The 23,107-nt window shown below is 35.8% G+C and overlaps 1 protein-coding gene across 1 annotated transcript; it reads right to left on the bottom strand.

Annotated features, from left to right (window-relative positions):
- Window positions 1–216: 216 nt before the first annotated feature.
- On the bottom strand, window positions 217–4,412 carry AO (ascorbate oxidase). Its single transcript, XM_003555611.5, has 5 exons — window positions 3,972–4,412; window positions 3,104–3,196; window positions 2,500–2,712; window positions 1,796–1,990; window positions 217–1,275 (listed from the first exon to the last, which is right to left on the bottom strand). Exons 1-5 carry the CDS (start codon window positions 4,233–4,235, stop codon window positions 316–318), a joined length of 1,725 nt encoding a protein of 574 aa, XP_003555659.1. The 5' UTR covers window positions 4,236–4,412; the 3' UTR covers window positions 217–315.
- Window positions 4,413–23,107: the final 18,695 nt, after the last annotated feature.

The following is a 23,107-nucleotide window of genomic DNA, read 5'->3' on the forward strand; positions in this document are numbered from 1 at the left end:
CATCTTGAACAGTCTGACTTAACATAGTGGAATAAAAAAGTGTTCCAAAATGAATTGCATCAAAAGTTGAGACATGAAAAACTTATAACACCAGAAGTTGACATGTGACAAAAGTTTCCAAAAACGAGTAGGAAATGTATAGTATATAGATAAATGAGATATAATTGGTGTTGACATTATTCAACATAATCTTAAGCTTATACATATATATAAACGTTAACATGTAAATTTAAATGTAATATTAGTTGAACATTGAAAAATTAAATTAAATAAATACCATTTAACATTTATTTTATGTTGGTACTATGACTAGTTTTAGTAGTGTCCATTTTCTACTAACTTCTTTCCTGTAAGTCCACAAGTTAGTGCTTCTCTTGGGATTTTCCCAACTTTGTGAACACCCTCCGCAAAAATCACACCCATTCCCATGTGCAAATGAGGCTCAATGTGACAATGGAAGGCCCAAACTCCTGGGTTGTCAGCCTTAAACCTTAAGGCAGTCCAACCATATGGAAATATCACTGCGGTGTTCCTCAATGGTGCATGTGTCAAATTGAATTTCTTCTCATCACCTAATTTGAATTTCCCTTCTCCATATCCCAAAACCCAAAAGTCATGTCCGTGCAAGTGCCAAGGGTGAATCTCGCTACCATTCACACTTAATTGGTTTGAATTTTGCAATATCACATCAACAACCTCGTTAAGGTTGAACATGTACACCCCATTGCCAATTGTTGCATTAGGGTTCACGGGAGGGTTAAAGATGTCATAATCTTGTGGGAAATTCATAGGTGGGGGCGTTTGGTCAAAAGCATTGTTTATTTTGAACTTGATGGAGCCCAAGTAAGGGGTTGGTGGCAATGTTAGCGACACATTGTTAATGGACCATTTGGTGAACCCATCAACTCGATTTTGGGTGTTTAGAAGGAAAACCCTTCGGTCATATAACTTTGGAGGTTGTGGGGTCCCCATCTTGGCTATGATTTTTTTGGTGAATGCTTTGCTATGTTCAAAATCATTCCAAAGGGGTGTGATGGGTGGTGGAGAAGTTGGAAAAATCGAGGCAGAAATTGTCTTGTAGTTTAGAATGGTTAGGCCTTGTGAGGTGCTAGGCTTTCTTCCTCTAACGCCAATTGAAAGCCAATAATTTTTGTTTGGATCTTGGTCTGTGCGAAGAAGCACTGAATAACTCTCGCCAGAGTAAATGTCCACGTCATCAACTGCAAATGGTGTAACATAGTTTCCATCAGCTTCCACTACAACAAGTTTGTGATTCTGCAACACGCAAAGAAATTATGAGGGTAGTGGTAATTAATGGACTTAACATAAGAAATCACGGATTTTCCCATCTACTAAAAATCTTTTATTTTATGTATGAAAGATATATCGATCTTGAAATCGTCTATCTTTATTGTGTTTTACATCATTTACTAACTTTCTTGAACTAATAGTTAAGTCTTTATTAACATAACACCTAGACATGATACCCTAAATTATTCTATTCTTAGCATAACAAACAATCAATAATAGATGCGATGATTTAACGTGGATTTCTATAGTTGATATCATTTGGATTTAAGTGAAAAGTGAGAATAATAAATTGAATATTTTAAAGTGGTCTCATCTGACAGCTAATTGTCACTTGGATGCTTATTCAATGGCATGGTGAATGGGCACCCAAAAGATTTGGAATCCAAAGAGACGATAAAAATTTAAAATTAAATAGAGGGAGGAAAAGGGAGATAATAATAAATTAAACGCAAACATATTATATATAGAGTCGTATAGAACTCACCGAAATGGCTAAGTTGAGTGCAGCTAAGGATGTGGTGCTTGCAATCCTGATTCTATAGGTCTTGTTTGGTTCCACATGAAGAATCTGAGGGGCACATTCTTCACCGCCTTTGAATTGGCACTCGGGTAGGGTGGTGTTGATGAATTTAGAAGCAAGGGAACAATTGAACTGTCCTCTTCCATTGATGAGCAGAGTCTAAAAAAAGTGGAAATTACGACCATTTAATTCTTTTATCATTCAACAGAAAAGAAAAACAGTTGGGGAGTGAAGATTAAAGAAGCCCTATATTATAAAAATTCATTACCACTTTGCGCAGATGGGCCACATGTTCAAGTTTAAGTTATTTCACGGAATTTTAGAAGATACAAAGAAATAAAGATTAAATGAATTATAGAGACAAAACTTACGTTAGTTATGAAAATAATTAGTTATGTACTCAGTAAAAATTAATAATAGAATCTTGTTTGAATTTGTCAAAATTTAAGAGTTGTTATTGAACAAACTAAAGTAGTATACAGAACAAGCTAAAGTAGTAATAACTATATACATATATATGCTTGCATCTTATTTCAATACATAATTAAGGAATATATAGTGAAGGTTATTTTTTATTCTTTTTATTGATAACTCAATTATGTATAAGATTTGCAAAGAAAAAAAGAGAAGAAAAATAGAATTTATGTTAATTTAATCGAGTTAATTACCTGAGGTTCACCAATCCATTTTAGTGGTTTTGTAGAGAGGCCAACTTCCTGTTCATGTGAGCTTGTGTGCCACAAATCACTAAAAAGAAGGTTGAATTCACCATCGTAATGAAACGGTTCGTTTTGTCCCTTTGGCAAATCTACTATCAATGAACCATACAACCCAGCTGCTCTTTGCATACCATGGTGTCCATGATAGAAATATGTACCAGGCTGCACCATATAATATCCATGAATACATCGTTACATAAAAATAGATAACACTAACGAAGATATTTTTTTTTTTATTTGATTAAAAACATAAAATGAAAAGAAAAAATAGTTGTTTTTTAAAAACATTTTTTTTTGTTTCTTACTTTAATGTTTGGAAACCAATAAGAGCTTTTGACTCGATCAAAAATAAAAAAACAGTTTAAAACTATGGTAGAATGTCTCCAATAACCATTTTTAAAACACTTAATTGTAGTAGTGAGTACACATGGGACATCAATTTTATGCTTTCACTCAGTTATACAAATGACTTAATTAAAGTTTAATGTTTCTTCTTAATAAGATCATCAAAAGTAGAAAAAAAAAGAAGAAATGATGAGAGAAGTGTAATTACCCTGTCAACTGTAAACTTGTAATGAAAAGTTTCTCCTGGGTTAATAGCACACTGTGAGATGGAAGCAGTTCCATCTGCCCAAGGAGTTCCAACCTGAAAACATAAATTAGAAAAAACTTTTAAAATGGTATTTTGAGTTAGCTAGCACTCGGCATGTTAATTAAAAGGAAAATATATAAAACGTCTTCCCTATTATGGAGTGGACCAAGGATGGAAGAAGAGATAAATATAATACTAGCTTTAGTACTTATTATAAGATTCAATTAATTAATTTATGATGATTAAAATTTTTGGTTAATTTAATTAAGAGTATTAAATTTGGTTTTAGTTTTTTTTTCTTCAAAACTATCCTGGTAAAAAATATGCTATTAATGGATTATGTTTCTATTGTTATAATGTTATCTTAGAACTCACTTTAATGAAGATCATTTTTGTGAAAAAAAAAATTCAAAAGATATTTTAGATTGAATCAAATAAAATGACTAACTAAAAATCAATTGGATCGGGCTTAGTAATAAGGGGTTTGGGAGTAATATGCATGAGGTCAAAATGACTAATTCATACTTTTTATTTAGACCTTATAAATATAAAATTATATTAATTGATGTGATTAGAAAATAAGGTTAAAATGATTTTTTTTTGCAACTATGATAGTGATACGAAATTGTTTTTGTCATAGTGATAAATCTTTATTAAAAATCTTGAGCGTATAAAAATAAATATTTTTTTCTAATACGATTTATTTTATATCTAAAAATTAATGAAAATTTGAATTTTAAATCACTTCGTTAAGAAACACAAATTGTTGTTATTTATGTCAATGGATTATGATAGGCCAAAATGGCATGAAAAACAAAAGTGAACAAACCTGTCTGATTCCATGCCAGTGAATAACAGTTCCTTCCGTGAAAAGCTTGTTGGTGAGAGCAATGTCAAGAATGTCACCAACTTCAGCCCTAATAGTTGGGCCTGGAAACTGACCGTTGATTCCCATCAGAACGTGTTCCAAGCAATCTGGTTTTCTGATCATGTACTCCACATCAAACTTGTAGTGTCTCACTATTCCTCCGATTGACAATTCTACCAAACCCAACCATATTATGCACCCAACAAAAAGAGCTTTCAAGCTCATTCTTAATTAATTTTGATCAGAGAAAGCCTAATTAGCAATATAACAGGAAGGTATCAAGTAGTAGAACGAAGCTATTGATGAACAAATTGAAAGAATAGGTATAGAGGATCGAGGATTTGGATTGGTGGTACCATTGCCTATATATATATAAGAGAGAGAGAGAGAGAGGGAAAAAGGTGCTTTCAAATTTCACGTCGTGCTTTTTAGTAGTTGTTTTTCTGATTATATTAATCTTGCAAATAGCGCGTACGTGCAACTTTTTTGAATGTACCAACTTTGAACTATATCTTCCTATACGCGTTTTCTAGTTTTCTTTTTTTTTTTTTTTATAATTATGATAGTGTTATAAAGTTATCCTTATTAAAAGTAGCTTAAACACATAAGGTAAATATTTTTCTCCGGACATCATTTATTCCATACTTAAAAATTAATCCAAATTTTAACTCTAAATCACTTGATTAAGATTAAGAGTTACAAGTCATTATCACTTATGTCAACTGTTGTATAATTTATTTTATACTTAATGATCAATCAGAATTTTCAAACCCTAAATTATTTGATTAAAAGACACAAATCATTATCCCATATATCAACCTTTGTTGGTAAGATTTTTTAGTTTTCCTAACCAAAGAATCATATATTCATATTTATGAATAAAAAAGAAAAAAAAAAACTTCTGTAGCATAATACATTAATAATGTCATCTTACGGAAGAGCTAGGTGAAAAAGCAGTGATATAACGAAGCCATTGTTTATTATTTAACATTTTCTTTGAAGTGTAAAATCTACAAAACTTATTTGATAAAAATGTTTTTGATTTTTTTAAAAATAGAGTAAATAGTTTATGATAATGATGTGATTTTTTTTATTTAATTATATATAATCATAATTTTTAATTTTTACAGTAACTATGTACTTAAAACACATATAACAATATTTTTTAATTGTTTGTAAGAATAATTTTTTTATTGATTGACAGATAAAAAATTTATTCAACTTAATTTGCATCCAAATTAAACTCTTATTATTCTTTATCAATTTATAAAGAATTTTATTAATTAAAATACACTAATATAAATACTTTTTGTATAGTCAAATTATGAATTATTATGTATGATAACATTATTGAATTTTATAACAATTAATTTAAAAGTAACATCTAGTGTAATTCTAATTTACACTAATAGCATATCATAATTAAATTCATTTTTTAAAACCCAAATTTGGAGAATATAAGTAAGTTATTTTTGTTCTCAGTGTCATTCGCAACTTGTAAAATCATAATTATTAGAGAATAACAAAATAAAGAAAATAATTTATTAATGAATAAAAAATAAAATTTAATGCGACTAATATATTTTTCCGTACTGTAATTCTAATAAAAAATATTTATCAAGTCTTTAATCTAATCATTCATGTTTATTAACAATACCCTGAAATAAAAGAATAACGGTCCATCGTGAGGTTCCCAAATCCCATAATTCCCACGCTCATGCTGCTAATCTTTGTGTCTCACTCTTGATTCTTTATGTGCATCGACAAATGTTGTAATGTTGGCAATTAATAAGTATGTCCATTGATATTTAATTTAACTCACATTGATTGATTCTTTGATACGACACAAAGTTTATACATCTATAATATTTTTGCAAATATAAATATGCATGTCAATTGCTCAAAAAATCTTAAAATTAAGTAACAGGTTTTTGAAGATAAAGTTCGTTTGTGTTTTATTTATTTTTTATCTGCAAAGTTCGCTTGTGTTTATATAACTTTTTTGTGTTCAAAGTATTACCATCTCAATACCAAAGCTTCTGACACTTATTCTCTTTTGAGTGCGTTTTCAATTAACTATGCTTTATATATATATATATATATCCATGCTCTTATTCTAGATTAAACATCTTGAGATAAGATTCTTACAAATAAAGTACCCAAACAGCAGCCCCATTTGATTATTTCTCTCATTGACTAGCCATCGCATCGGGGAAAGAAATTAACCTGTGTGCTGGTATTATAGCTTTGGAAAATCAAATTTTTTACGGAAATAATATAAAAAAATAAATTATTTACACAAACAATACAAGCATCAAAATATTTACATGATTAATACAAATTACTGTTCAAGTTAAGAATAATTTCTTAAAAACTGATTTCTTAACATGAATAATGTATTTTTTTTGCTTAGTTTAACCGGACCGATATCTAAACTAAGGTTTTGTTTTTCTTTTAAAACACCATGTTATGAAATTGGTTTGCTAGAAAACTGATTTCATAACACGTGTTTAATTTATTTTTTCTAACTAACATTATGAAATCTATTTCTTATAAACGATTTCATAATGTGTTTTTTACTTGTTTTTTTAATTTTTTTCTTTTTTTAATGAATTATATTTATATTTAAATTTTTTGAACTGAAAATAATTTTTAGTTTTAGAATACTTTGTATTATATTTGCTATTATTTAATTTTATTTTTTGTTTAAAATTAAATAAAGTTGATTTAAGAGAAAATATTGTTAAAAAAATTATGAGACTTCTACTACATTTCTATGTATTTTCATCTTTATTATGTTTTGAGTAATGATAATTTTGATTTTTATAAATTATAGTTTGTTTAATATAGATATTTTTTAATTATTTATGAGTCTATTGTCTAATATAAAAAATAGACTTATATCAAAACTTTAATGTAAAATACATCTGTAAATAGATTAATAGATCAAATTAAACTTTTAAATTGATTAAATGAAACTTAAAAACAAAATCTATAATAGTCAATAGAACTTTTTAAAATATTTTTTTGCATATTCATAATTTTAATGTATGTCTATTTCTTTTAAATCTATTGTTTATTTTTATTTTCATCTATAAATTTATATAACAATTTTAATTGTTGATTATAAAATGAAAATATAATTTATTTATTTATTTAAATATAAGTTGAAGAGGGTGAGCCCTGGTGCAGCGGTAAAGTTGTGCCTTGGTGACTTGTTGGTCATGGGTTCGAATCCGGAAACAGCCTCTTTGCATATGCAAGGGTAAGGCTGCGTACAACATCCCTCCCCCATACCTTCGCATAGCGAAGAGCCTCTGGGTAATGGGGTACGAAGTTTTTATTTAAATATAAGTTGAAGTGAATTTTTTTAAAAGTTTTTTGGCTAAGTTTGCCTGTGAATCCCTCGGCTTGCAGAGGCTAGGCAATGGTTCAATCAATGGAGGGACACTAGGAGGTTAACTGATACAAGTTTGCATGCACATGCTAGCATGTGTGATGGGACTGGACAGGTGCAGTGTTTCTAGATTTTATTATTCATATAAGTCCATAAGCATAGTTAGTTTCATTGGAACTGAAGGTTAGTAATAGTAGGTTGGTGTTTTTCTCCCCCATAAAGTACGTAGCAATAGCTCCTACAACTATAAGTCAAATAGGGATCAGTGGTGCATTTCTCCTTCACACAACACACTGACCACATAAATGTTTTTATTCTCTTGTATAATCATTTTATTTGATTTGCAATTAAAAAAAAACATTTGTAACCAATGACATACAAAATATTTAAAAATTACCAACAACAGAACAAAATATATAAATTTGAATTAATACAACAAAATTTTACAAATACAAATATGGAATACATTCAACATTGTTGGCTTGAGCCTATAAGGTGAGGGTAATTTTTCTTTGAATGACCTGCAATGCGACATACAAAACATTGCTTTGGTTGACCTAGTTCTCGGATATCCATTTCGGTGTGGATATGAGTGGAGATAGGACGACCCTTAGTACTTCTTTTCTAATCTGGGTCGGGGGGAGATCATTGACTCATGACATGATGGCCAATAGGCTTCGTTTTGCAATTTTCCAAACAATCCTCTGTATACATTAGAGACAATTTCTAACGTATACACAAGATGTATGTAGTTTTTGTACTCATGATGAGGATTCTTACAAGAAGCAACAACATGATAACAAGGCATGTGCAACTTCTGGAATTTGTCATAGTCACACTACCTTTCATCCAGCATGACAATGAATTCTCCAACGGGCCAAACCTCTCTTAGGTTTATTGATTCTTGGACCAAGAACCATGTGTTGCGTCAGTCAAACTCAAGAATATTGTGAGTGTTTTCCTTTCTAAGTGCGTCTTTGATGGCCTTGTTTAGTACTTCCATATGGACTTGGTCAGATGCAAGCATTGTTGTGGTTTCTCATCCTCTTTTGTTGAACAATGCATTACACCTTACATCTGTGTATTTTACTAGCGCACCTATTGGCAAATTTATTGATTTCTTGAAATTAATTGACCCAACAAGATTGGTGGTCATCTGCCCCCATCGTCGACCACCATCTGATGCAAGAGTCCATTTTTCTCGTGGAATTTCACTGAGCCAATTAATTACTCGGTCAACATCTACTTCCTCCATCAGCATGTTGTAGTAATAATTGAACGTGGGCTCCATCTTTGCTTATGCTAATAGTTATAAACATACAACTTCATTATTGTAAGTAATACAAAATGAAGTGATATTTAATATAAAAATAAAGTTTGGCACTCACCCATATTGATAATTAATTTTTTGATGGGGTTGTTCTTGTACCTTTTCATGTAATTTTTTTCAATGTGTCGAATACAGAACATATACAAAGAATTTTGTGTCGTCCACCCACTATCACGTCTTGAGTAGGCACTTTTGATTGACTCGTGTCTTTCTGAAATCAAGCACAATCCATGTTGTGGGGTGACATGCCTTTTTAGATTTTGAAGGAAAACAACAATGTTCCCGCTAATTCACTCTTGACAAGAACGAAGACTATCAGACGGATTTTATTGTTGTCATCTTGTGCAACTACCAAAATGAGGGTCCCCCTTGTGGTTACCATACAACCATGTTACGTAGACCTAAACTATAGGCTTGTGATATTATAACCCATCGATACACAATCTGAAACTCTAAAAAAGACGATGGAACATGATGAAACCCTCTTCTAGTGGACCTCCTTGTGGTGACATTTGTAACTCCTTAATTTCTTTTTCTAAAATATAGCTTTAAAATCATTTAAATAATAATTATTGCAGAATATGTGTCATTAAATTTTAGTTTCTATTTCTAAGTCGACAAAATATCTTAATATATTTTTTTTGGGAAAAGAAGTAACATGTATACATATATATATTTATTGCGCTTGCTTAAAACGTGTACATATAATTAAATTCTCATGAGTAAAGGTATTGTCAAAATGCATAAAAAATAAACATTTTAAAAGTTGTTGCCATTTTTCTTCTTTCCTTACGCAACACTATCATAAAGTACAGATTATAAATAAATAACTTGCACAAAAATTAAATGATGAAAAGAACAGAAAGGAATAATAAACATCCATATTGAGTCTCAATGACCCTTAAGGTTTAAACATAAGTGTATTGGAATCATTACAACCATAAAAAGAAATATATATTCATCTCCTCCCTCAAAACATCACATAGTATCACCAAAAGGTTTTATACAACAAAATATCACAACACTGAGTAATCTTCCCACCCTAAATATACATTAAAAAAGAAAAAAAAAACAATATTAAACTCAGAGCAGTCACTACCCAAGACCTATAAGTGATACATAGCGTGTGTCTCTATGGTGATTGGTGGTATCCAAGGCTCATATAACAACAAAAAGTGGCACCAGATGTAACCAAAGTGTGTGTGGAGGCACATTTCTTCCTCGACCTTGTAGTTGTAGTAGTAGCTATTGATCCAAGTGAACATACTCTGTGGATAATCCATGGCCTCCCCTTTAAATGGTGGTTGCAAGGGTGAGTCCTCCACTCCTCAAACCCCACAAACAATAGGCAATAGCAAAATAAAACTAAAACATATCATCTATGTAACCACTGCGTGTGGTTATCTAAACAAACAACACTCTCGCATCTTAAGTGCTTAACTATCACACTTAATTCACCATTGGGCCCAATCACTGCCACCCATCCTCCCAAGTCTTGATGGTCTTATGAAATCATGTGGATGACAGTCGAGAGGATTGCTAAATCCAGATACATAGTACATCGACCTCTCATCTCCCAACTCAAAAGCATAGTCTCAGAGCCCGTCAAGAGTAACAAAGGGAGGCCTATGAGTTACCTGTGCTAAATGAGTTAACCAAATGCTGGGTAGTCACCACTCACTAATTCTCCTAGGTTCTTTAAACCTCTTCGCCCACTACACCTCAGTATATCTCTGTCCATCATCTACTTCCTCAATGCAACCTCACTTTCTCAAAGAAAGAAATAGAACCACTAGTTCTTTTACTCTCTGTCCAGTCCTCTTGAATCTTTCCACCATATTGCGTGTGTAGTCCTCATACCTCGTACATCAACGAAAGTGCACAAGCAAGCAAACAAGAAAGAAAGACGAGGCTCAAGCCTACGTACTACTATCAAGGAACCAATCGTGATCCCTTAAGCGATATAAATCACTTGCGACAAAAACAAACAAACAACATAATGACTATAAATATACCTCTGAACCCAAACCACAACACGTACAAATAAAAATGACAATATGCAGACTTATGTGTGTGTGTGTGTGTGTACTAGAAATAAATTCTCATGCCATAGATATAATTGTCGGAGTTCACACTTTGCTGGTCTTATCATTTAATAATCATAATAGAATATAGGCATGCATTTTAGTAATTCTATTGAGAGAGAATTATCACAATTTCAGAACATGCATTAGTCATCAGATCTTGCATTTATCTCAGCAATATAATAGTAAATAAATCAATAGTTTTAGAAAATAAATAATTCTAAGATAATTTATATGGAGGCATAGATTCCAAAGTTAAGTTATCTATTGTCTAAAATCACTCTATCACTCGGTTTTCATAGTTTTGCTCCTAACTTATTTTAAGCACTCCCGGTGCTACGGGAGTCAGACTTTTGCAAATTTTATATGCTATCCTACATTTTCAAACCTAAGAAATTTATTTTTGAGGTCAAAATTTTAATAAAAACAGTCCATACTACTGTAACTCTCAATCCAAATTCATGACAGATTTTGCATTTTACTAAAGGTCCATAAACTTGCTTTATTTGTAAATTTCGCTAGGAAACTTCGGTTTAGGTGAAATTTTAGGCTGTTGGAAAAGTGGTCTCAATAACTTAAGAAGGGGGGTGAATTAAGTTTAAAAATTTCCCATTAACCAACTTTTAACCCCCTTCTAAATGATAGGCTCAGAATGCATAAGAAGAAGCAACAATCAATTTAATAATGTTCTTTAAACATGCAAGACAAAATTGATTGCAATAACATAAATGAGATAAGGGAAGAGAGAAATACAAACTCTATTTATACTGGTTCGGCCACTTCCCTTGCCTACGTCCAGTCCTCAAGCAACCCACTTGAGATTTTTCACTATTTCTGTACATCGTTTACAGACTTTGAACACACCTTGGGATCCCTCACCCTTGGGTTCAAAGATTCTCCAAGAGACAACAAGTCTCTTTATTACAATTTGAAATTCTGATACCAATGACAGATGTCGTACCGGATGTCACGACATCACACTTCAGAACATGCAGATTATATTTGACTGTATGAACAGATTAAACAAGTAAATAACACAAGAGAATTGTTAACCCAGTTCGGTGCAACGTCACCTACATCTGGGGGCTACCAAGCCAGGGAGGAAATCCACTAAAATAGTGTTAGTTCGAAGATCTAACAGCCACTGTTTACAACCTTCTCACCTAACCACTACCCGTGCAACCTCTACCTAAGAGCCACTCTTAGATATGAGAACCCCTCTCACTCCCTCTCAATCACTCTCCCGTGTTTACAATTAAATCAAAGACACACCAGAGATTTCTCTCTGAACATTAGAGATCAACTCTACACACTCAGGTCCAACACTTGATGTTAGGGTAACATCAAGGTGGCTCACAAAACACTCAAGTCCCAAAACTCACAAAATAACTCTTCAATCTCGGACTTGGTAGAAAACTCGTGCAGCCTTCATGTTTATATAGCAGTGTGCGTATCTGGGCTGCAACAACTTGCGCTGGATGAGATCTATCATTTTCCTGAAAATCTGCACTTAAAGATCTAAAAGATAAAGCTTGATCTTTTAGTTTTTTTATCTTTAATCTTTAATCCCTGAACGAACTATTCAAGTTTGTAATTCGAACTTTAATTATCTTTTAATTCGTTCCTAAAGATAGATCGCCAAATCTGTTGCTAACTGCACATTAATCTGTTAAAGATATAACAGATTTATGTGTCCAGTATTTTCGGGCAAGATGTCCTGGACATCGTATCCGACATCGTGGATCCTGCAGCTTCAATTCTTCATTTGACATTTTATCTTGCCTTGTGCATTGTGCAGCCCAATCTGATTCCTTGACATAACGTTGGATATCATGTGCAGCAACTCCAGCTTTCCTTCAATGTCTAAGTGCTTATGTTTTAACAAAATTTTAGCCAATCTTTTAAAACTGAGTAAAGCTAAGCACTAACAATCTCCCCCTTTGGCAAATTTTGTCTAAAACATACTTAGACACTTCCTGAGCAGGTACGAGCAGTTATGCAAGTGGGATCAGCAACTTTCATTATCAGAGTAATCAAGCACAGCGGTATCTGTAGTGGCGACAGCAGAATTCTGCAAGTTGCAAGTCGTTTCCAGGATGTCAAGACATCTCACGTGACATCAGCTTTCTGCTCCCCCTGTCTCCATGCTCTTACTGTTGTGAAGCAATTCACTGCGGCATCTTCTATCAGCTACTAGTCTTTTCCAGGATGTCAAGACATCTCATGTGACATCAGCTTTCTGCTCCCCCTGTCTCCATGCTCTTACTGCATCTTCTATCAGCTACTAGTTTCAGTAGCTTACATCAATCATCATCAGCAGCAGCAGTCTCCCCCTCAAAATCATATAAATACTACTCCCCCTCAAAATCATAACTCATGCATACATAATATCCTACTACTCACAATCATAAATCATGCATAATACTATTACTCCCCCTTTTTAGACAGAATTTGGCAAAAGTAGAATGCATGCAAATATTACAGACCAATAGCAATCAATTGTTCAAAGGGACATGCCCCTATAGCTAGTAAGAGTAAAAAGCAAAAATAAAGGTCTGATGGTCATGGGGTGGCATCAGAATCATCGGATCGAATTCTGTATCCTCTGCTGCATCTTCTTCTTCCTCAGCGGCTTCTTCTTCTTCCTCAGCTGCTTCACCATCATCAATGCCACTGTCTGAGAGTCTTTTGATCAGGCGTTCCAGCTCCATTTTCTTCTCTGTGGTGGCTTTGATGGTTGCTTCCAGCACCTTGCATGTGTCCTTGAGTTCAGCAATCAAAGCATCCTTGGACACAGCACCTGAAGCAGCAGCTTTCCCTGATGTCGAGACAATGTCTGGGACATGTGTCCCCTCAAACAGTTTGTAATGCAGGGACAGAGCCGATTCTCTCTTCATCACAGAGTCAATGTTGTTTAAAATATTGGGATGTTGACTCAACATAATGCCACACAATACAGTTGGGAAGGCAATGGGTAATTTGACAGCAAAGGATTCTGAATGCTTAACAGTTTGATCAAAAATATAGTTTCCAAAATTAAATTTGGACTTGGTTCCAACAGCATACAGAAATTTACCCAAACCTGTGGCAACAGTGGAAGTATGATTGGTGGGTACCCAGTTTGCAGTGCCAATCCTATGCAGGATTGCATACTTCACACTTAGCTTCCCTACAGAAAGCTTCCCTTTCTTTGGCCAATGCTGGACTTGTTTGGCAGTGATTTCCTTGGCAATTTGATGCTCAGAAACAGCAATATCCACCACTCCTTCAGTTGGTCTGCCCAGGTATTTGTTGATTACAGCAGGGGAGAATCTAACACATTTTCCTCTGACAAACACTTTCTGATACTCATCACTCTTTCTGTTTGTTATGTCAGAGGGAATGTTGACAATGAATTCCCTGACTAGACTTTCATAACAATTTCCCAACTTGGTGACAGTTTTCAGCAGTCCAGCAGCCTTGATGAGGTCCATCATCTCCTTGCAATCCAAGGCATCTCTTCCCAGTTCTCTTTCTAAAGCAAGTCTGCGTTGATATACAAATTTCCACCTTTCAACATTGCCAATGGAGTGGAATGAAATGTTGTCCAATGGTGCATCAGGGACATTTCCAGGCACCTTTTTCCCTGATTTCTTGGCCCTCTTGATGTCGGGAACATCTAGTTCGACATCATCATCAGAATCAGATGAGGAAATTTCTTTCCTCTTCTTGGAAGGGATTGCAACTTTGCTCCATCTGGATATGGTAGGAGTGATTGGAGTGCTCTTCTTCTGTGCCATAGTTTTGATTCGTCCAGACCTAGTAATGGGGGTTTTTCCCTTTCTGCTTTGTAATCTTTCTGCAATGCCAGGTGCCAACTTGTTGGCAATGGGTTCCTCATCAGATTCTACTTCTTCTAGGTCAATGAGGTCACCTGGAGCAGGTTCTGGTGCCCTTGGTGCAGGGGTCTCCTCTGTGGCTTGATCCTCTTCCTCTGTTGATTCCTCTTTACTGGATGAAGAGAGGACTTCAGCATTTGGGGTGGAAGATGTTGGAACATCTTTATCAGCATCAGGGACAGAAGCATTTTTCAGAATGCTACTCACAATACTGTGGATCTTCTTATCCATCTCCGTGTCTACTTCCCTAGGACTTGTTGCAAGGCTAGGGTTTTCAGAAATCTTCACTCCCTGTTGTCTTTTGGGGACCAGTTTCTCAGGAACAGGGGCTTGACCAGGAATCATTTGTATGGGTTGGATATGGAATTCAGGTTGTTCCTGGTTTGATGGTGCTTTGGTGGATGATGGAGATGATGGTACAGAGGGTGAACCAGGAGATGAAGTATCTTTTGGTGAGGTAGCCATGGAGAAGCAGAGCCTTTGGAATGGTTTCGTAAATCTCTGAGAGCTGTTGGGGAATGCTGAAAACGAGATTACCACGAAAATATGAGTTTGAATGAGGAATGTAGAGGGACGTGTGAAGCAACGGTCGAATTTGTTTTGGCCCAGTAGAGAACGCGCTATTAACGTTTGAGCACGTTCAGATAAAAGTAATTGCTATAAATCCTCTAGCAGACAAATGCCCAGCTTGCCCCTCAGTTTTTCAAACTGATTTGCATCCAATGCCTTTGTGAAAATATCTGCTATTTGTTCCTCAGTGTCAACATGCTCCAGTGTGATAACTTTATCATCAACAAGATCTCTAATATAGTGATGTCTGATGTCAATGTGCTTGGTTCTGCTGTGTTGAACAGGATTTTTAGAAATATTAATAGCACTCAAGTTGTCACAGTACAATGTCATGACATCTTGTTCGACATTGTACTCCTTCAGCATCTGCTTCATCCAAACTAGTTGTGAACAGCTGCTTCCTGCTGCAATATACTCTGCTTCTGCAGTAGATAGGGACACACAGTTCTGCTTCTTGCTGAACCATGAAATAAGATTGTTGCCCAGATAGAAACATCCACCAGAAGTGCTTTTTCTGTCATCTGCACTTCCAGCCCAATCAGCATCACAATACCCAACCAGCATTGAATCTGAACAATGACAGTACATAATCCCATAGTTACTGGTGCCATTTACATATTTCAGAATTCTCTTTACTTGATTCAAGTGACTTATCTTAGGATTGGCTTGATATCTTGCACAAACACCTACTGCAAAGGTGATGTCAGGTCTGCTTGCTGTTAAATATAGTAAGCTCCCAATCATGCTTCTGTACAGACTTTGATCAACACTGGTGCCAGCTTCATCTTTTGACAGCTTCAAGTGAGTAGGTGCAGGTGTTCTTTTATGGCTGGCATTTTCCATCCCAAACTTCTTGACAATGTTCTTTGCATACTTGCTTTGTGAGAGGAATATGGAGTCTTCCATCTGCTTCACTTGGAGCCCCAGAAAATAAGTCAGCTCTCCAACAAGACTCATCTCAAATTCAGATTGCATCTGTTGGACAAAATGTCGAAGCATCTCATTCGACATCCCTCCAAACACAATGTCATCAACATATATCTGTGCTATCATCAAGTTTTCGGCATCTTGTTTGACAAAGAGAGTCTTGTCAATTCCTCCCTTCCTATACCCTTGCTGAGTAAGGAACTCTGTTAGCCTTTCATACCAAGCTCTTGGAGCTTGCTTCAATCCATAGAGAGCCTTCTTGAGCCTGTATACATGATCTGGATGAGTTGGATCTACAAATCCCTTTGGCTGCTCCACATAGGCTTCTTCATTCAGGTATCCATTCAGAAATGCGCTCTTCACATCCATCTGGTACAGCTTGAATTTGAGGATGCAAGCTAGACCAAGTAACAATCTGATGGACTCAAGTCTAGCAACAGGGGCGAAAGTTTCATCAAAGTCTACACCTTCAATCTGAGTGTAGCCTTGAGCAACAAGTCTGGCCTTGTTTCTGGTTATAACACCTTCTTCATTGGTTTTGTTCTTGAAGATCCACTTGGTGCCAATCACATTAGTTCCCTCGGGTCTAGGAACTAACTCCCAAACTTCATTCCTTTTGAATTGCTCCAATTCTTCTTGCATAGCATTGATCCAGAACTCATCAGTCAGTGCCTCTTTCACATTCTTGGGCTCAATTTTGGAGACAAAACATGAATTGGAGACAATCTCAATCTCCCTTGATCTTGTAGTGACTCCTCTGTTTGGATCTCCTATAATCAGCTCCTTGGGGTGCATCTTCTGGATTCTAATGGAGGGACTCTTGTCAGGTTGATTGATGTTTGGTTCATCTGTAGCAGAATCAGAGTTTTCTGCATTTTCTGCACTTTTAGCTGTATCTGCTACATTGTCTCCCGATGTTCTGACATCTTCTTCGACATCCTTCTTTCTTGCTGGAGTTAGATCATCAACAACCACATTGATGGATTCCATCACAGTTCTGGTTCTGGAATTGAATACTCTATATGCTCTGCTGTTTGTAGAGTATCCCAAGAATATTCCTGCATCACTCTTGGGATCCATCTTTCTCCTTTGCTCTCTATCTGCCAAAATGTAACATGGACTTCCAAAGATGTGGAAGTGCTTGACAGTTGGCTTCCTCCCTTTCCAGATTTCATACAGTGTGGTTGGAGTCCCTTTTCTAAGTGTGACTCTGTTGTGGATGTAGCATGCTGTGTTCATGGCTTCAGCCCAGAGATTATAGGGAAGTTCTTTGGCATGAAGCATGACCCTAGCAGCTTCTTGCAAAGTCCTGTTTTTCCTTTCAACTATGCCATTTTGTTGTGGTGTAATGGCTGCAGAGAACTCATGAGTGATGCCTTCAGATGTGCAGAATTCAGTAAACTTGCTGTTTTCAAACTCTCTGCCATGGTCACTCCTGATTCTCTTGATGACACAGTCTTTTTCTTTTTGAAGTCTTAGACTCAACTCTTTGAATACTTCAAAGGTATCTGATTTCTCTCTGATAAAGTTGACCCAGGTAAATCTGGAGAAATCATCCACAACAACATAGGCATACCTTTTTCCTCCAAGGCTTTCAACTTGCATAGGCCCCATCAAGTCCATGTGAAGTAGTTCCAGCACCCTGGAAGTGGTCTGATGTTGAAGCTTCTGGTGGGACATCTTGACTTGCTTTCCAATCTGACATTCACCACAGATTCTGCCTTCTTCTATTTTCAGATTGGGAATGCCTCTAACAGCACCTTTGTCAATGATTTTCTTCATGCCTCTTAAGTGCAGATGTCCAAATCTTTGATGCCATATTTTGACTTCATCTTCTTTGGAGAATAGACATGTGGAGGAGTAACTGGTTTCTTGAGGTGTCCATAGGTAACAGTTGTCCTTTGATCTGCTGCCCTTCATTAGGACTTCACTCTTCTCATTTGTCACCAAGCATTCTGACTTTGTGAAGTTTACATTGAATCCTTCATCACACAACTGACTGATGCTGATCAAGTTCGCAGTCAGTCCCTTCACCAGCAGTACTTTGTTCAGACTAGGAAGTCCATCATGGACTAGCTTTCCCATTCCAGTGATCTTTCCTTTAGAGCCATCTCCAAATGTCACATAGCTAGTGGAGCAAGGTTCAATGTTCACCAGGAATTCTTTAACTCCTGTCATGTGTCTGGAACAGCCGCTATCTAGGTACCAATCTTCCTTAGCTGATGCTCTAAGTGAAGTATGAACAACAAGACTAACAGTCTTGTGTTTTGGAACCCACATCATCTTCCTTCCTCTGCTGCTACCTTGAGTTCCATGATGTGGATGGCCATGTAAATGATAGCAAAAGGGCTTTATGTGACCATACTTGCCACAGTAGTGACACCTCCACTTCTTTCTTTTGCTCTTTTTCTGCTGCGTTCCATGATGTCGAGACCGATGTTGTGACATCGTGGCTCCAGTGCTGTTTTTGGCAGGAACAAATTCTGTCATGGTCGTTCTGCCAGCAGATTTATGATTAAATCCAAGTCCTCTCTGGTTTCCAACATTCTTCCCAAGCTGTAGCACCTCATCAAGCAAATCTGAGCCTTTATTCAGCATCTTTATTGATTTTGTCATGTTTTCCAGTTTAGAGTTCAGAAAACCAATTTCTCCTTTAAGTTCAGAGATTTCCTCTTCATGTGCCTCCTTCTCAGCCTCCAGATTTGCAATGACCTTCTTTAGTTGTGCTTCTTGCTGAAGAATCTTCTCACTTTTGATGCATAGTTCTCTATAGGATATAGCAAGCTCATCAAAAGTGATTTCACTATCTGTATCACTTGAATCTTCAGCAGATTCAAATCTCCCAGTGAGTGCATTCACATCTCTGTCAGAATCACTTTCTTGTTCACTCTCTGTATCATCAGACCGACATACAGAAAGTCCTTTCCTCTGCTTCTTGAGATGAGTGGGACATTCAGCTTTGATGTGTCCATAGCCTTCACACCCATGGCATTGAACTCCTTTGCTGTGACTGGGCTTTTCATCTGACCTTTTCTGGTATTCACTACCTTTCCTGATGTCGAAAGGGATGTTCCGGACATGTGGTTTCTGCCTCCTGTCCATTCTGTTCATCACTTTGTTGAACTGTTTTCCAAGGAGCACAACTGCATTAGTCAGACCTTCATCAGTATCCAGGTCATACTCATCTTCTTCTCCTTCATCATTGGACACGAACGCCAGGTTCTTGCTCTTCTTTTCAGTCCTATCCGAGAGTCCTAGCTCAAAGGTTTGAAGGGAACCAATGAGTTCATCTACTCTCATGTTGCAAATGTCTTGGGCCTCCTCTATTGCAGTGACTTTCATGTCAAATCTCTTAGGCAAAGATCTGAGGATTTTTCTCACCAGCTTTTCATCTGTCATCCTTTCTCCCAAGGCAGTGCAAGCATTGGCAATTTCAAGAATGTTCATGTGGAAGTCATGAATACACTCTTCCTCCTTCATCTTCAGATTTTCGAATTTTGTAGCCAATAGTTGCAATCTGGACATCTTCACTTTGGAGGTTCCTTCATGAGTGGTTTTCAGGATCTCCCATGCATCCTTGGCCACAGTGCATGTGTTGATCAGTCTGAAGATATTCTTGTCAACTCCATTGAATAGAGCATTCAAGGCTTTGGAGTTTCCAAGTGCCAATTCGTCTTCTTCTTTTGTCCAGTCTTCTTTTGGCTTCAATCCATCAGTGGGCTTTCCTTCTGTGTCCAGCATCTTGGGATGTTCCCAGCCTTTGATGACAGCTTTCCAGGTTCTGCTATCCAGTGATTTGAGGAAGGCCACCATCCTTGCTTTCCAGTATTCATAGTTGGTTCCATCCAGAATTGGTGGTCTGTTCACTGGTCCTCCTTCTTTCTCCATGTTCATCAGAATTTATCTCCCTAGATCTCACTCAGTGATTTCGAGTGCCTGCTCTGATACCAATTGAAATTCTGATACCAATGACAGATGTCGTACCGGATGTCACGACATCACACTTCAGAACATGCAGATTATATTTGACTGTATGAACAGATTAAACAAGTAAATAACACAAGAGAATTGTTAACCCAGTTCGGTGCAACGTCACCTACATCTGGGGGCTACCAAGCCAGGGAGGAAATCCACTAAAATAGTGTTAGTTCGAAGATCTAACAGCCACTGTTTACAACCTTCTCACCTAACCACTACCCGTGCAACCTCTACCTAAGAGCCACTCTTAGATATGAGAACCCCTCTCACTCCCTCTCAATCACTCTCCCGTGTTTACAATTAAATCAAATACACACCAGAGATTGCTCTCTGAACATTAGAGATCAACTCTACACACTCAGGTCCAACACTTGATGTTAGGGTAACATCAAGGTGGCTCACAAAACACTCAAGTCCCAAAACTCACAAAATAACTCTTCAATCTCGGACTTGGTAGAAAACTCGTGCAGCCTTCATGTTTATATAGCAGTGTGCGTATCTGGGCTGCAACAACTTGCGCTGGATGAGATCTATCATTTTCCTGAAAATCTGCACTTAAAGATCTAAAAGATAAAGCTTGATCTTTTAGTTTTTTTATCTTTAATCTTTAATCCCTGAACGAACTATTCAAGTTTGTAATTCGAACTTTAATTATCTTTTAATTCGTTCCTAAAGATAGATCGCCAAATCTGTTGCTAACTGCACATTAATCTGTTAAAGATATAACAGATTTATGTGTCCAGTATTTTCGGGCAAGATGTCCTGGACATCGTATCCGACATCGTGGATCCTGCAGCTTCAATTCTTCATTTGACATTTTATCTTGCCTTGTGCATTGTGCAGCCCAATCTGATTCCTTGACATAACGTTGGATATCATGTGCAGCAACTCCAGCTTTCCTTCAATGTCTAAGTGCTTATGTTTTAACAAAATTTTAGCCAATCTTTTAAAACTGAGTAAAGCTAAGCACTAACACAATTCTCACAATCCAAGAGACAACCAGTCTCTTGATTACAACTGACTTTGTGAGATGAACATAAATATTTCTCTCCTTTAGAGTGGATGATACAAATTGAAGTTCCTAGAGGAATTTCTCTCTTTTAGAGATGATAATACAATTTGAAGTTCCTGGATGAATTCTCAATATATTTGCAAGTGTTTGTCCAAGAGTTGTTGGGAGAGCATCTGGCAGTTAAGTTATCTTAGAATATCTCTCTCTTGCTTTTCGAAGTCAGACACACACATATATAGGCCCTTCGTGCCTTTTCAAAATGGTTTGGAGAGATGTGTCTTTTCAAAAAGTTTTTCCTAAAACTCTTCACTGGTAATCGATTACAGGTTTTTGGTAATTGATTACACAATTATATTTTGAAGGGTCATGACTTTTCAAAGTGTTTACTGAAGTGCCGTTGTTGGTAATCGATTACAAACATCTGATAATCGATTACATGATTCAAAATTTAAATTCAAAACCTTTTTTAAAAGTTGTTTTTCAAAATTGTCTTCTGGTAATCGATTACATTGCCTTGTAATCGATTACCAGAGCCTTGGAAGTTGGAAATAATATGTTTTGAGGCAAAAGCTTTATCAACCAATGAGATTTTTTGAGGCCTTATCTTTTTCTTGATCTTGTTTGCTTGACCTTGAATTAATCTTGAAACAATGCTTATTTGAATGTTTATTGAAACAACCTAGTATTAATCTTGAAGCAATGCTTAACCTTTGAATGTTTGTTGAAGCAATCTTGTTTGATGCTACTTTGGCATCATCAAAACCTGCATGATTCACATAGGCTAACTCTATGTTTTAACATGCAAAGAACTCATTTTTGGCACCAAAAACTCAAGGGAAACAACTCAGAAGACAGATTTAGCACATGACACCAACTCAAAAATTTCAAAGCAACATGTTCCAGGAAGTTCAACAAAAAGCATATGGTTCAAGAGTTGGAGAGACCTCCCTTACCTCTTGTAGGCTCCACAAAATTTAGAAGGAAGAATGAGGGAGTTTAGATTCAAGTTTCAAACCTTCAAGAGTGCAAAATAAGGTTTTGAAACTACAAGTGAGAATAGACAAAAAAAAAATGAAGTGAAAATCAAGCTTAAAGTTGAAAATAGAGGTCACTTACCTAAGCTTGATGGAAGAAGGGCTCAAGAATACTTGGTAAAACTTGGAAAAAGAAGAAAAATATCTTATCCTTTATCTTCAAAAGCTTCAGAAAAATGAGAGAACTGGCCTAGGCTTTGGCTTTTAAGAAACAACACTTATTGTAGGTGAAGTGCTTGGACCAATGGAATTACAAGGCCTAATCCTTACCTTCTTAATCTAAGCACTTTGAATGACCATTAATATGACTAATTGGCAGCTTAGACAACCCTTGATGTGCTCTCCACGAGCTCAGCCATGCCTTATATAACTTCTTGCACTTTTCCAAAACTAACTATTAAAGGATAAAGTTGAGTTTTTCCACAAATGGTATAAACTATATTTGCTAAAATTGGTAAATCTTATTCTAATCTTCTATATTAGTGTGTTAACTTCCTAGATTAATGTGCTAACCTCCCTAGGGATATGTGTTATTAGAGTGAATCTTGCACAGAGTCCACTCACACAAATACTAATTACACTGTGACTCAATGCACATAGCAATTCTTGCACAAATGAAAATGTAGCTTATACAATTTTTATTTCTCTGTCAAACTTTACTAAATCAATCACATACACACACACACACACAAATATATGTATATGTATATGTATATGTATATGTATATGTATATGTATATGTATATGTATATGTATATGTATGTATGTATGTATATATGTATGTACATAGCACAAAATTCTATTATTAAAAACATATAACTACTGAAATTAAATTCATACGTGCGCAGATGACATAACACAAAGTTCCCTCTATCAATCTAAGTTGT

The sequence above is a fragment of the Glycine max genome, chromosome 20 (assembly GCF_000004515.6).
Source record: "Glycine max cultivar Williams 82 chromosome 20, Glycine_max_v4.0, whole genome shotgun sequence".
NCBI lineage: Eukaryota > Viridiplantae > Streptophyta > Magnoliopsida > Fabales > Fabaceae > Glycine > Glycine max.